The 14,280-nt window shown below is 35.6% G+C and overlaps 1 protein-coding gene across 1 annotated transcript in view; it reads left to right on the plus strand.

Moving 5' to 3' along the window:
* LOC137643991 (myoferlin-like) overlaps positions 1-14,280 on the plus strand; it is a 319,600-nt gene that overhangs the window by 224,761 nt on the left and 80,559 nt on the right. Inside the window, 3 exon segments of the mRNA XM_068376837.1 lie at positions 7,239-7,369; positions 7,604-7,765; positions 8,155-8,294. Coding sequence (XP_068232938.1) covers positions 7,239-7,369; positions 7,604-7,765; positions 8,155-8,294 — 433 coding nt within the window.

A 14,280-nucleotide genomic window follows, 5' to 3' on the forward strand; every position in this document is an offset into this window, starting at 1 on the left:
TGCTCGTAAATCTAAGGAGGGGGCATCGTATTCTCATTTGGCTCAACCCTTTCGAGGTAAGCCTACAGGGAGAAGTACTTTCAAACCAGAGGCAAGGAAGCAAAGGAAAAAAGGAGCCAAGCCCAGCCGAGGCAGGGTCTGAGAGCTCTCCCCTTCAAGCAGCAGTGGGAGCCAGGCTAAAAAACTACTGGCAGGCCTGGGAGAAGAAGGGATCGGACCCTTGGTCCGTACGTCTTCTAAAGGAGGGGTACAAAATTCCCTTCATTTCAAAGCCTCCGTTAGCCGTAGATCCTGTGGATCTTTCGCCCAAGTACAAGAGGGAACCGAAGAAGCAAGCCATGCATCTTCAAGTGTCGCTTCTGCTCCAAAAGAGAGCGATAGAAAGGGTGCAGGATCAGGAGTCTCCAGGGTTTTACAACCGCTAGTCCCCAATAGTTCAGGGGAATGGAGACCGGTTCTGGACGTGAGCAACCTCAACCGGTATGTCCAGAACTCGAAATTCACCATGGAGACCCAGAAGACTGTGCTGGCAGCAGTGAGGAAAGGCAACTGGATGGTATCATTAGACCTCCAGGACGCTTATTTCCATGTTCCGATTCATCCAAGCGGCAGACGTTATCTGAGGTTCGTATACAGGAAGAATGTCTTCCAGTTTCGAGACTTATGTTTTGGCCTCTGTACAGGTCCTTTGATCTTTACAAAACTAATGATGAATGTAGCGAGCATGCTGCACTCGAGGGGCATCAGAGCCTCCCTATACTTGGACGATTGGTTGATAAGGGCTCCCTCGTTCGATCGCTGTTTGAAGGACCTTCAGTTGACCCTGGGTTTGACAAAAGAATTGGGACTTATAGTAAGTACAAAGAAGTCACAGCTGACTCCATCCCAGAAGATCCTTTATTTGGGGATGGAGATTCGGAGTCAGGATGTTCTGGCTTTTCCGTCGCTTGCAAGAGTTCAGTCAGCTCTGCTAAGACTGGAGGCGTTTATGGAGATGAAAGTCACTACGGTAAGAGAATGGATGATTTCTGGGAACCCTCTCGTCTCTAGAGAAGTTTGTACCTCTGGGGAGATTGCACCTATGCCCCCTTCAGTTCCACCTCAATGCTCATTGGAAAAGGGGAGACAGTCTCGACAAGGAGAGTATTCCCGTTACGAGTGCAATCAAAACACATCTTCGATGGTGGAACAATGCTCACAAACTCGGCGAGGGTCTCTCGTTGGAGCAGAGGAACCCAGACCTCGTGTTGTTCTCAGACGCCTCAAATTCGGGGTGGGGAGCAACATTTGGAAGAAGAGAGATCTCAGGGCATTGGACAAAGGAGCAAAGGGCTCTTCATATCAATCAGAAGGAGCTCTTAGCGGTGCACTTAGCCCTCAAAGGATTCGAGGATCTGGTTGGGGACAAGGTGGTTCAGGTCAATGCGGACAGCACCACGGCACTAGCGTACATAGCGAAGCAGTGGGGGACCCACTTAAAGTCTCTGTACGAATTGGCGAGATCTCTTTTCCCTTGGGCAAAGGAAAGGAGGATTCTTTTATTGACTCAATTCATTCAAGGAGCCAAGAATGTGAGTGCGGATAGGCTCAGCAGGAGAGATCAAGTTCTGTCCACAGAGTGGATGCTGCATCTAGATGTTTTCAAAAAGCTGTGGCGATTATGGGGTCGCCCTCTCATAAATATTTGCAACCTCCAAAACAAAGAGACTGGGGACATATTGCTCCCCAGTACCGGATCTAGAGGCAGCTCACATAGACGCGTTCCTGTTTGATTGGATGCACATGGATGTTTACGCATTTCCACCCTTCAAGATCTTATACAAAGATGTCCAAAAGTTCGTATCTCACAAGGGGACCAGGATGACTCGAATAGCTCCTTTCTGGCCGTTGAGGGTCTGGTTCCAGGAGGTACTGGAATGGATAGTGGACGTGCCAAGAAGCCTCCTGTTAAGAGCAGATCTTCTCAGACAGCCCCATTTGGCAAGAAATCACCAAAACCTCCGAGCTCTACGTCTGACTGCCTTCAGACTATCGAATGGCTCGCAAGACCTAGAGGCTTTTCGAAGAAGGCAGCCAAGGCTATTGCAAGAGCAAGAAGAACATCGACCATTAGGGTGTATCAGTCCAAATGGGAGGTATTCAGAGAATGGTGTAGGACTAACTCGGTATCTTCGTCCAATACCTCTATAGCACAGATTGCTGACTTCTTTTTAGATCTGAGGAATAAGCGTAACTTCTCTGTCCCAACGATTAAAGGATACAGAAGTATGCTAGCAACTGTTTTCAGACATGGGAATCTGGATATCTCCAATAATAAAGATTTTCAAGACCTACTTAGGTCCTTTGAAACATCTAAGAAATGTCATCAGATATCACCATCCTGGAACTTGGATGTAGTACTTAGATTTCTTACGAGTGACAGGTTCGAACCTCTGCACTCGGCTACTTTTAAAGATATGACTTTGAAGACCCTTTTCTTAGGGAGCTTGGCAATGGCTAAAAGGGTCAGTGAGCTCCATGCTTTCAGCAAGAACATTGGATTCAGAAACGGAAGAGCGATATGCTCTATCCTTTTTTATAAGGCTCTTAATTAGTGAAGCTCATTCACAGTGTAATGAGGCGGATTTTAGACTGCTCAGGGTGAAGGCTCATGAAGTAATAGCAGTAGCTACTTCAGTAGCTGTTAAACAAAATCGTTCTCCGCAAAGCATAATAGATGTGACTTATTGGAGAAGTAAGTCTGTATTTGCATCCCATTACTTAAAACACGTTCAGACTCTATGAGGACTGCTACACTTTGGGTCCATTCGTTGCTGCAAATGCGGTAGTAGGTGAAGGATCCACCACTAGGTTTCCCTAATTCCTAGTACCCGTTTCTTTCTCTTGGAACTTTGTTGTTTTTATGGTTGTATGTGGAGATTGGTCGACAGTCTTCCGCAATCTTTTGATTTGGTCAGGTGGTCATGTTGTTCCTTGAGAGCGCCCGGAACCAGGGTATTGGTTGAGGTCCTGTCATGTTGTAGGTTATGGCACCGTTTGACAGCTCCTAGAGATTTTCAGCCCCCGGGGTGGACCGCTGGGTCTTTAAGGACAGCAGACAGAGTGAGGCAGAGAACCATTGCAGTCTGTTTCCTTATCAGGTACGAACCGCTTATATTAGTTATGTGTGACTATTAAGTGAATTTTCAATCAAATTGCTGTGTCTGACCCGCCACCAGCGGGTAAGCTTTATGTTTAAAAATTATATTTTCATAATAAAATAAATTTTTAAACATACTTACCTGCTGGTTATATAAGTTATAATCCCACCCTCCTCCCCTCTAGAGACCAAGGGGCAAGGAAAATCTGAAAAAGTGGGAGTAGTTCTACCTGTAGTCCACCAGGGCGCTAGTGAACACCCGGCATACCTGCGTTAGCCACGAGTTTTGAATAGTTCAAATTCTTATATAACCAGCGGGTAAGTATGTTCGAAAATTTATTTTATCATGAAAATATCATATTTTTTATTGTATTCATAAATTTTGAGATATGGAATTTTGAAGGCAGTGTCCCTATCATAATGTAAATATGTGCGGTGAAACTTCCAGGCTAAGGAGAATGTGTAGGAGTTATACTCCATAAAGAGAGAAATGTGACAGCAGATGATGAAGTGGATGTAGAAGAATGCTAGTAGGAAGTAATTTGAAGAAGACCAAATTTTATATCTTGCATTAGTATTTATTTTCATCTTTCAACATCTAATAGTATAGCTTACGGAAGCTGCTTAACCCTTTCTAGAAAGATTAGTGTTAACTTTCAGAACATTGTTTCATCTACTGACTGCCAGAAGAGTGATGAGGACCGCATGTCATAACTTCTAAAAGAGTTTTTACCTCTTTTGGAGCTTCTAATATATGAATTATCTAGGAGGAACTTAAATCTGCACTATCTAATTGTAGTTCAATGTCACCTGGAAAGATAATATAAATTTGGATATGATAAGAAATCTAGCCACTTCGGCAAAGGCCTATCTATTAGAATTTTATAATTATCTTTGGCCAAACATTTATTTCCAAAAGCATGGAAAGTACAAAAGTAATACCAATAGCTAAAGGAAACTATCCCAGTAATCCGAACAATTACAGACCAATATCACCGACTAGTTGCGTTTACAAATGTCTAGAAATAAATGGTAAATCATGTATTGAATTGGAGTTTGTCAAAATAAAATTTTATCTGCTTCACAATTTGCCTCGCAAGCAGACCAATCCACCTTGAACTCTTTCACACAAAGAAAATTATGAATGTTGAGGTTTTAAACGAAAGAAAATCATAGTAGTCATATCTTTTTTACACCAGAAGGCATATGATGATACTACTTGGGAGGTATTCAATACTTAAATCTTTACAACACATAAATATTCGAGGACACCTTGCTATTTTCTTAGAAATTTTATTGGTGGAAGAACATTCCAAACTCGTATAGAAAATATCTACTCTGAATCTCACAACCTTGACTGTGGTGTGCCATAGGCTAGTGTCTTAAAATGGTATATTTTCGCATTGGTAATTCATGACAAAATGGCTCAATTGCCACAGGAAGTGTGAAGTAGTCTTTATGTGGATGGCTTTGCAATATGCTACTCGTTGAATAACCTTCGTCACCAGCAAAGAGATAAGTTTGGACTTCATCTGTTGGTTTCAGACTTTCTGCAGAAAAAAAAAAAGAAACTCCAAGCAATGATGTTTTATAAGAAGGGCAAATGGAAGCAAACCAAGAAATAAACCTAACATTGGGTGACACTCAAATCCAATTCTAAAATAAGGTTAAATGTTTTGTACTAATATTTGATACCCAACTTAATGGGAAAGCTAATGTATCTTGTATCAAATGTAAATGTAGTATTGTTCTCAACCAAATGATGAAGTTGTCTCATACAATTTGGGGTGCTAAGAGAATAACTTTACTGGTCATCTCAAAATCCTTGTTTTAAAAATAAGTAAAATAACTTAAAAATATATTTTCATTCGAAAGTTGGAGAATTTGGATATCTAAGGAATCCAGAAGTTTCCTTTCTATGCCTTTTATAATACAGTACTGGTGAAGGAATGGATTGGAAAAGATGGCTTATTAAAATAAGATTGTCAATTCTTAATTGTGGGGAAAAGAGATTAAAAGTTTAAACAAAATTTTGGTCTTGCCAATAATAGTTTGGGCAAGCTGAGGTAAGGGATGTGTAAATATCATCCGTACCACCATTAGTAGGTCTCGGGGATGAAATGAATTCTTTTTCAACAGCTGACTCCCTTTGAGGCCATTTTTATTTTATAAACCTTATTTTGTTGAACCAGCACTACAATATTAGGGTTGTGGATATAAAAGAGAAGCTAGCAAAATTATGCTAGCTTGCTGATGTTTTAGATTACTGGGTGATGGTCCTGTTGTTTATCCGAGTTCTTCATATAAATGCTTTTATTAAGTTTTGAGAGGGCGACTTGAATAGAGATTCACATTGAAAATTACCAATTGAATCAGAAGATAATTTTTTTATTGAATTACTAAATTATGCATTTAAGATATTTATTAATCAGTTATATTTGTGTACTATACAATTATTACAGTTTATTTACTATACAACTATGAATTTAAATAGAAATTAAAATAACTCCTGGAATTACTGTATAAAATTAAATTTTTAATTTGTACATATAACATAGATTATAAGAGGAATCTCCTTTTGATGATCCAAATCACTAATCTTTAGAAGGATGTTTATCATAGTTTATCATACACGATATATAGAAAACATACTAATGTGTAATAGGTCTCATAAATGGGTAACTGAGGGTTTTGAAGTTACAAAATCATTCTTTTAATTTTATTTATCTTTATATAATAAATTTGCATTTTGGCTATCATAGGCCTTTTATTTATGCTTCGAAAACACACAAACCAATAAATATTCATTAAGTAATATGATCTGGCAAGGCGCCAATAATATTCGGAGCTTTTAGGTCCATATGTTACATTAAGTTAATATCTTGTTTGCTCGTTAACCTTATGCCATTTAATGTGATAGAAATTTTAAAGGCATGAAGGCCTGTTAAGTCGCTACTCATGTTCTTGTTCTTGTATTCGGTGTGCACAACATAATTTTGTGCCTACTTCTCCGTTATTCGTAATTCAATTGTCATGAAATTTGTTTGGTACATTTTATGGGTCAGTATCTATCGAATCTCTCAGCGTTTTTTTTTTTTTTTCAAAAATTCTATCTCACTATTTAGTAATTAATGAGAGGGAAAAACAATCTGTTAATAAGCGTTGGATCAGCGTGAAATTTGATTTGCAGACTCCATTGATAATTGAACAGAAAGGTGTTTTGTATAATTAATTGATTATTAAAGACCATTAGTCATTATTTAATCATTAATTATTAGTTTATTAAGTAATTAATCAATTTTGAGATGCTAATTTTTACATAACACTAAACTCACTTCTTAATACTGGAACGATCAATCTGAAACTTGGTATGTGTATACTAGAATGATACCAGGATCGACGCTCTGAGCGTTATTTTTTATTTTTTGTTTTGTTGATTAGCAATTGATTTTAAAAAATCAAATCTTGAAGTTCACAGAAAATCTCCGTGCTTGGTCTTGAGTTAAACGGGAGCGACAGGAGATTACCATGGTGCATTTGATTGAATGATTGATCTTTATTTATTAGTAATTAACATTAGTTAAAGAAAACAATGGATTTTCAAAGTTGACAGAAATTAGTCGTGTTTGGTATCAAAGTAAAGGGGAGAGCCAGGAGAACACAACGATGCAGTAGACAGAACAATTCTCACTGTGATTGGTTAGTAATTAACAATTAATTAAGAACAATGAATTTCCGAAGTTGATGGAAAGCCATCATGTTTGGTGTCTAAAGGATGGGGAGGGGCCACTAAGAGAACAAGAATATACAACTAACATAACAGTTATTGCTGTCTTTAGTGATTAATTAACCACAAATATTACAGGATATTCACTGCCGTTGTTGAAGCGATCAAAGAGAACATTAACTAGAGTGCACTCAGATACCTGGTGACCCTAGACGACTCCATGTTTAAGGCAGCCTTCAGCCTGTACTGGCTAATGTCCCACGAAACTAATTCAAAATTTACTCATGTGGGAGCATGTTACTTCCTACAAGAATCTTTTTGAATATCCTATGAAAGTACCTTTCATGTGTAGTAATTCTTTTTTATTTTCAGGCGAAATTCTGGCTTCATTTGAGTTGCTTTTGAAAGATGTTGGTGAACTTCCAATCTTGCCACCTGTTCGTGGGGATTTCTATATGGTGCCGTTTGGTGTCAGGCCCTTATTACAGAAAACAAGGATTGAGGTAGGAACATTAGAAGTTCAGGATTTTTGTTTTTTTTGTTTTGTTTTTACAGTGCTGGATAAGAAAACAAAGGAAATTGTACTTACTCAAGTGAGTGTTCAGTATTCACCTATTCTGCAAAATTTTGGTCTAGCTGGTATTCAATTGCATGAGTATTCGTCATATTCTTTTTCTGCAAATTTTGGTTGACATAAGTTATTATATCTGTTAAATGAAAATTACTCTTATATTAAGGTACTATGTTGGGGTGTGAGAAATATGGCGACTTTTGAGCTGCAGTCGATAACTAGGCCATCCATTGAATTTGAATGTGGTGGCGAAACAGTTTTATCACCTGTGATGGCCAATCTTCGTGTTAACCCCAATTTTGACAAGCCTCACCTCGTCTTTGATGTTGTAAGTTGTGAAAGTAATTTTTATGATATGTTAACAGATAAGAAAAGCTGATTTATATATGCATTATGAGAAAATCTTATATATATATATATATATATATATATATATATATATATATATATATATATATATATATATATATATAAATATATATATATATATATATTATATATATATATATATATATATATATAAATATATATATATATATATATATATATATATATATATATTTATATATATATATATATATATATATATATAAATATATATATATATATATATATATATATATATATATATATATATATATATATATATATATATATATATAATATGGAGAAGTATAATTATATTTCTAAAGCATTTGTGTGTGTTGATTTCTTTAGGAATTGCCAAAAGAAGAACTGTATTTGCCGCCGTTAACACTGAGAGTATTTGACCATAGAGCCTTTGGCAGCAAGCCTCTTGTAGCCACCGCAGTTGTAACTGATCTTCATCAATATGCGGCAGAACCCAAGGTTTCCAGGTAAGACCTGACAAATATGGTAGAAATGTTTGGGGTTACTATAGACTACCAGCTTAAAACCCTTTGACTGCAACTATTATTCAGCCAGATAAAAGTACTGGTACTTAGAAAAATATAATGAAAGATGAAATATTTTTTTTTTTTTTTTTTTTGCATTGAAGCAAATAATTATAAATATAATTAAACAAGATATTTTTATCTATAGTAATTTTCATTTCTGTATAAGTTATCAAATTTTGTAGTTGTCGATGTAAGTATATTAAGATAACTTAGCATTCAAAGGGTTAGAATAGATTTTGCTTGATTTCAGTAGAAGAGTGCATCTTAGTCAATACTTGACTATGAGGTTAGGAGTCAATACGTAGTAAGTAAGTATTGTGTGCTGTGTGATGCCCTATTGATGTTTGTTAACCATCAAACAACTGATCAAAATTTCTATTAATGTAGTTATCAGTATGAAGTGTCTATTTAAAATAGTTTTATGAAGTTGATTGGCTTAAAAATTGAGTAAAGGTAACTTTGAAAGCCATAGAATAATAATTCTATTGAGAATCTTTGTAAATAGTGCATTTGAATATCAGTTGAGTAGGTTGAAATTTTGTGACAATTTAAATGCCATGGAATTAAATGAATAACTCCAGACTAGTGCAGATGGTAGGTTTGGATTGGTGGTAGTTTTGCAGTTTCAATCAAAGAACTTTAGGCATCATAAGTACATTATTAGGAAGCTGAGGTCCTTCCACAAGCTTTGATTAAAACAAGTATTTTCTTTTGAATATTTCAAAAAGATATGAAAATTGTTGTAGTGGGAACAGCTAAAAGCATTGACATCTTTGTTAGGGCATATATGAAACTCAGCAAAAGTGGGATAACTAATATTACAAAATACTATGGGGAACCTGAAACACTTCTTTTCGTATGCATATGCCATACTATTTATTATACTGGAATTTTATTCTAATAAGTGAAATATATATCAATCCATTGCTGTATTAAGACAATTTCTGTGTAGCATGAAGTGATACTATTAAGAATACACTAAGGGAATTATGCCCCTATAATTCACTACTCAAATTCGATACAGAGTTTTGATTTCTGTTTCATACGTATATGTCTAGTGTGAGGGTAAGAAAAAAAATAGCATCAATGTAAGGTAGTGATTTTTATTAATTTAAAACAATAAAAGAATAAATAAATAATTGAAATGAAATCGTATGAAGGTAGTTTAAGATTAGGAGTACTTATTATTTGTTAATTACAAAAACCTATACTGGATTGAAGACAGCTTGAAATAGTCAAAGATGAGGGCAAAAGAACAAGATCACATAAAACCTAGGATTTTAGTTATAAAACTAGCATAATTAGGCTTGGGAGTAGATAAAAAACAAAATGGTGCCACAAAAGAAGTAGAAAAGATTAAGGGTAAGACAGTGTAAAACAAATTTGAATGCTTCATGGGACGAAAAAGTTAATAACATGTGCAGTATGACAGCAAGTGAATTCATGACCTACTCATGCGGATGTCTAACGAGTAAAACCTCCCTCCTATTTTTTTTTTTTTTAACTCTTACTCCCATTAAGGGCTGGATTTGGCCATTGTATGAATTTCCATATATTTTATACTAGTGTAGTGTATGAGTGAGGCAGCCCTACACAGTTTATCTAACCTGAAAACCACACATGGGATGGTGCAAAATTAGACAAGTGCACAGATAATACTGTGCCTGCATAATTTTTGTAAGGAACAAAGAATTTGGGACTGAGAAAGATTTGATCATTTGCATTGCATACTTCTCCCAGTTAAATTCTACCTTGGGACCCATTTCTGTTTAACGTTTTTAGCATAAATTTATAACACTTTGCAGTGTTAGAAAAGCACAGAATCTCAAACTGTCAAATATTGGAGGGTTCATGGTTTAAAAGATTATAAGAAACATATTTCAAATTGTTTAAACATTGAATAAAGGTATCTTCTTGAATCTTAGACATTGTTAATATACAAAAATGTTACATGATTAATATTGGTTCATTCCGTTTTCTTTCTTGTGGTTTTAGATAAGAATGAGGTGATTGAAGGAAAGTTACCAAACCATTTTCTATAGGAACCGCTATAACTCTTAAAGAAAATTAGATTTTTTTCCTTAATATAGTTGAATGCATTGAAGACAAAAGACATGGGGCAATCTAGACAGCATTTATGGTAGAATCTGCGTGATTATTATTATTATTATTATTATTATTATTATTGTTATTATTATTATTATTATTATTATTATTATTATTATTATTATTATTACTTGCTAAGCTACAACCCTTGTTGGAAAAGCAGGATGCTGTAAGCCCAAGGGCTCCAACAAGGAATATAGCCCAGTGCGGGAAGGAAATAAGGAAATAAATAAACTACAAGAGAAATAATTAACAATTACAATAAAATATTTTAAGAACAGTAACAGCACCAAAAAATTCTTTCATATGTAAACTATAAAATCCTAAAAAAAAGGAAGAGAAATAAAATAGAATAGTGCGCCCGAGTGTACCCTCAAGCAAGAGAACTCTACCCCAAGACAGTGGAAGACCATAGTACAGAATTTATGGCACTATCAAATGCTCCTCAACCACAAATCTCTATTTTCAGCTACAGGGCACAATGACTGTGACAATTAGCATCAGATTCAAGAAACTTATAAATATCCATTTGGTAAGAACAATATGTTGGAGCTCTAAAGATTTCAAGCGTCCTTTATTTCAGTAAACCTTACTTGGATTTGATATTGCTGTTAGTTTGAATCGAGAGATCTCTCAACCTTAAAGCTAAAAAATAAAACATCGGCTGCACCATTTACCACGTCACTGGATCTCCATAGGGTGAACCATGTTGAGTGCAGGTGCAATGCACTGCTCACAGCCAAGGATCAAAATCTTGAAGTCTAGCATTATAAAAACTTATTTATATTGTTTGCCTTATCTCATAATTTCATGGTCTTTCATTTTATTCTGGTTAGTTTGTCATCTCTGTTTGGAAATTCTTGGGCATGTCTCCTAATGTTAATAGAGTTAGATATCTTGTCAATTGCAGGAGAAATATGCTTTTTGTCCGCAAGTGTAGACCATTCCTTATGTTAGGTTTCAGGGTCACACAAGGCATCATACTGAGTAGGTGTAATGAATGATCTCCACTTTTGGTAGAATGACTTTTCAAAACTTCAATTTAATAAAAAGGACAGAAAAGCAAAGTGTAGAGGAAGGGAATTTCATGCTAGTGACTCAGACCAGGTAGCCTTGGGATCTTAGGTTGTATCTCCTTTGTCAGAGATAGGCCAAGCAGTAGAAAGTAGTATGAAGACATGCATTGATCTCGATTAATTTTTTTCTGAAGTAAAGCCAAAAGTTAACTCAGGAATTGACGTTATGAGATGGGAAAGATCTAATATTTTTTCGCAGATAGTGGCTAGCTTGTAAAACCCTTTAAAATCATCTGTGCCTGTGCATGATGAGTTCTTAGTTTGATATAACCTTGTGAATCTGTAATTTAGTCCTTCTACGATTTTTTTTTAAGTCCTGATTCTCATAAGTTTGATTTTATTGGTTTTCTAAAATAGTGAAGTGATGAGGATTTTACATCCACCATCCCAAATATTTGGATGGAACTATACCAGATGGATTTTTGTACCTTTTGAAAGAAGAGAACACATTGATCTCTCTTGACTGAATAAGTATTGGGTATAAGCATTCGTAGATGACTTGTCCTATCCTAGTGTTTTTCTCAGGTATTGGTAGGATTTCTTGGGTTGTAGAGCAACACACTAGTCAGTCATTCTGATGTGTATACCCAAGTTCTTATATACTTCAGCCTATTTCTTCTCGTCTCTTAGGTCTTCTCCTATTGCCAATTAATTCCAAGTCTCTACTCTTATTTAGCAGTAGTGGATTCTTTACTTGGAATGCCAGGGGTTTAGCAGATAAATCATATATGGACATGATCACTTCACTTAATATAAATGCAGTTAATTTCCATCTCCCCCTGTTGGAGTTGGGGAATGGACACCTGAATTGATTTCATCAAAATTTAGATTAAGGTCGAGTTGTTTCAGGAGCTCCATGATACTGTGGATGAATTTTTCTTCTTCTTAGTTGATATTTGTATCACCAGAATGGCCCAACTACTGGAAATTGCGGTTCCATGAATTCAGCAGGTAATGTTTTGATGTTATGTGAATTAAAATCATGTGTGGCCAGCGTTATGAAAAGCTTCGAATAATCTCTCCCCCAAAAATAAGTTGTAGGAATTTAATTGTTCTTATTTTATCATAAGCTTAGATAATTTTCATTTAGATAATCAGGTTGAGAGATAATGAAATTAAGATGTTATATAAAATTTCTGATATTCTGATAACTTACTTTCTTGTTAAACAAAAACAAAACCAAAAAAAAAATAAAAGAAAAGGCATTTCTAAAATGATATATTTTAACACACACTTTCAACTTTACCCAATATTAATTTTCCATATACAAGTTTAAAACCACAGTCAAACCGAAATGACATTTCTCTTACAGCCAGTTCGCTGTTAAAGCTACAGAATCTTATATCAATGTTGACATTACTTTTATCAGAACACGATTTCGACTGCTGTAATTTTTATTAAGACTAGGGAAAAGTGATAAGTAGAGCTGAGTATATTTCATGTTCTTGTGTGATAATATATTCAAAGGTTTTTTTTTTTTTTGTTTGTTAAATAAATAGTGCACATTTTTTATCAAATAATAAAGTTGAAGTAAATTATTACTTTAACAAGAAACCAAAGCTTCATATTTTGCCCTTGTGCGTTTTGTAGGAAATGATCGTCTTCTCAACGGGAGAAATTCAGTATCTCGTAAGAAGAAGAGAGTTAAAGGGATGGTTCCCCCTCTACTTCTTCCTCCAAAGAGGGCAAGAGGCAGAACTTGTCTAACGAGCCTTGAATTTTCCTTGTCCGACTTCGTTACTGGAATTTCCAGACACCAATAATAAAGGATGCTAGCCATTTGATACAGCAGAAATTTGTAAAGGAGTTATCTCCAATTATTCTCAGTGAGATAGAGAAGACAGAGTGTGATTATAATCCCCTGGCCTCAGAATTCACTAACCAGAGCAAGGTTTATCGCAGGAACTGATGATTTCTCTAGAATTTGTAAATCCCAAGAGATAACCATCCCCAATGACAAGCTTGGGGGAACAGCTTTTTATTACCGTTGTAGAATAGAGCTCTCATCGATGATGCAGATATCTTCTGTTAATTTAGGTCAACTACCATCTAATACATGGCCACATAGTCATTGTACCTTTTAGCAAATGGACAACAGGCGTCTCCTCCTCATTTAAGATTTGAGGAGGTAATTACTACCAAGTGCCCATAGTAAATCGAACTTATCAGTAGCATTTTAGTACTCAAATGGTAAATTATGCAATAGAAAGGACATTATTGTTGTTTCTCCTGAAAAACATCAACACTTCCAGACTTCTCACAAGGAAAAAAATTGCAAAAAGACCAAAAAGATTGGTCGTATAGGCACAGCGTGAGTACGAATATTTCTCTGCGTCTGAAGATGCACAAACGACCTATGCATTCTTTTCCCCATACAGTAAGACAGAGAATGCTCAGATTGAATATGACTCATAAATTAACTAACCAGAGTAAAATTTATCACAGGAACCAATGATTTCTCCAGAATATTTAAATCCCAAGAGATCCCCAGCAGCGAGAGTGCCAAGCTTTTTATTTCAAATGTAGGAGAAAAAAAGAGATTTCTCATCCATGATGCAGATTTCTCCTTGGGGCGGGACTCGACCTATGCTTTGAATTTTGGAAATTCAGCTTATTGCACTTACGGTTAGGATATTTCAATTATTTTTAATGAAAACAATTTATTTTACGGCTAAAACATCCTTTTCTTATATTAACATAAGGGCATCCGGTCGCTTACGTGACCCTTATCTTATCAGCGTACA

This window comes from Palaemon carinicauda, chromosome 7 (genome assembly GCF_036898095.1).
Source record: "Palaemon carinicauda isolate YSFRI2023 chromosome 7, ASM3689809v2, whole genome shotgun sequence".
In the NCBI taxonomy this organism is placed as follows: Eukaryota; Metazoa; Arthropoda; class Malacostraca; order Decapoda; family Palaemonidae; genus Palaemon; species Palaemon carinicauda.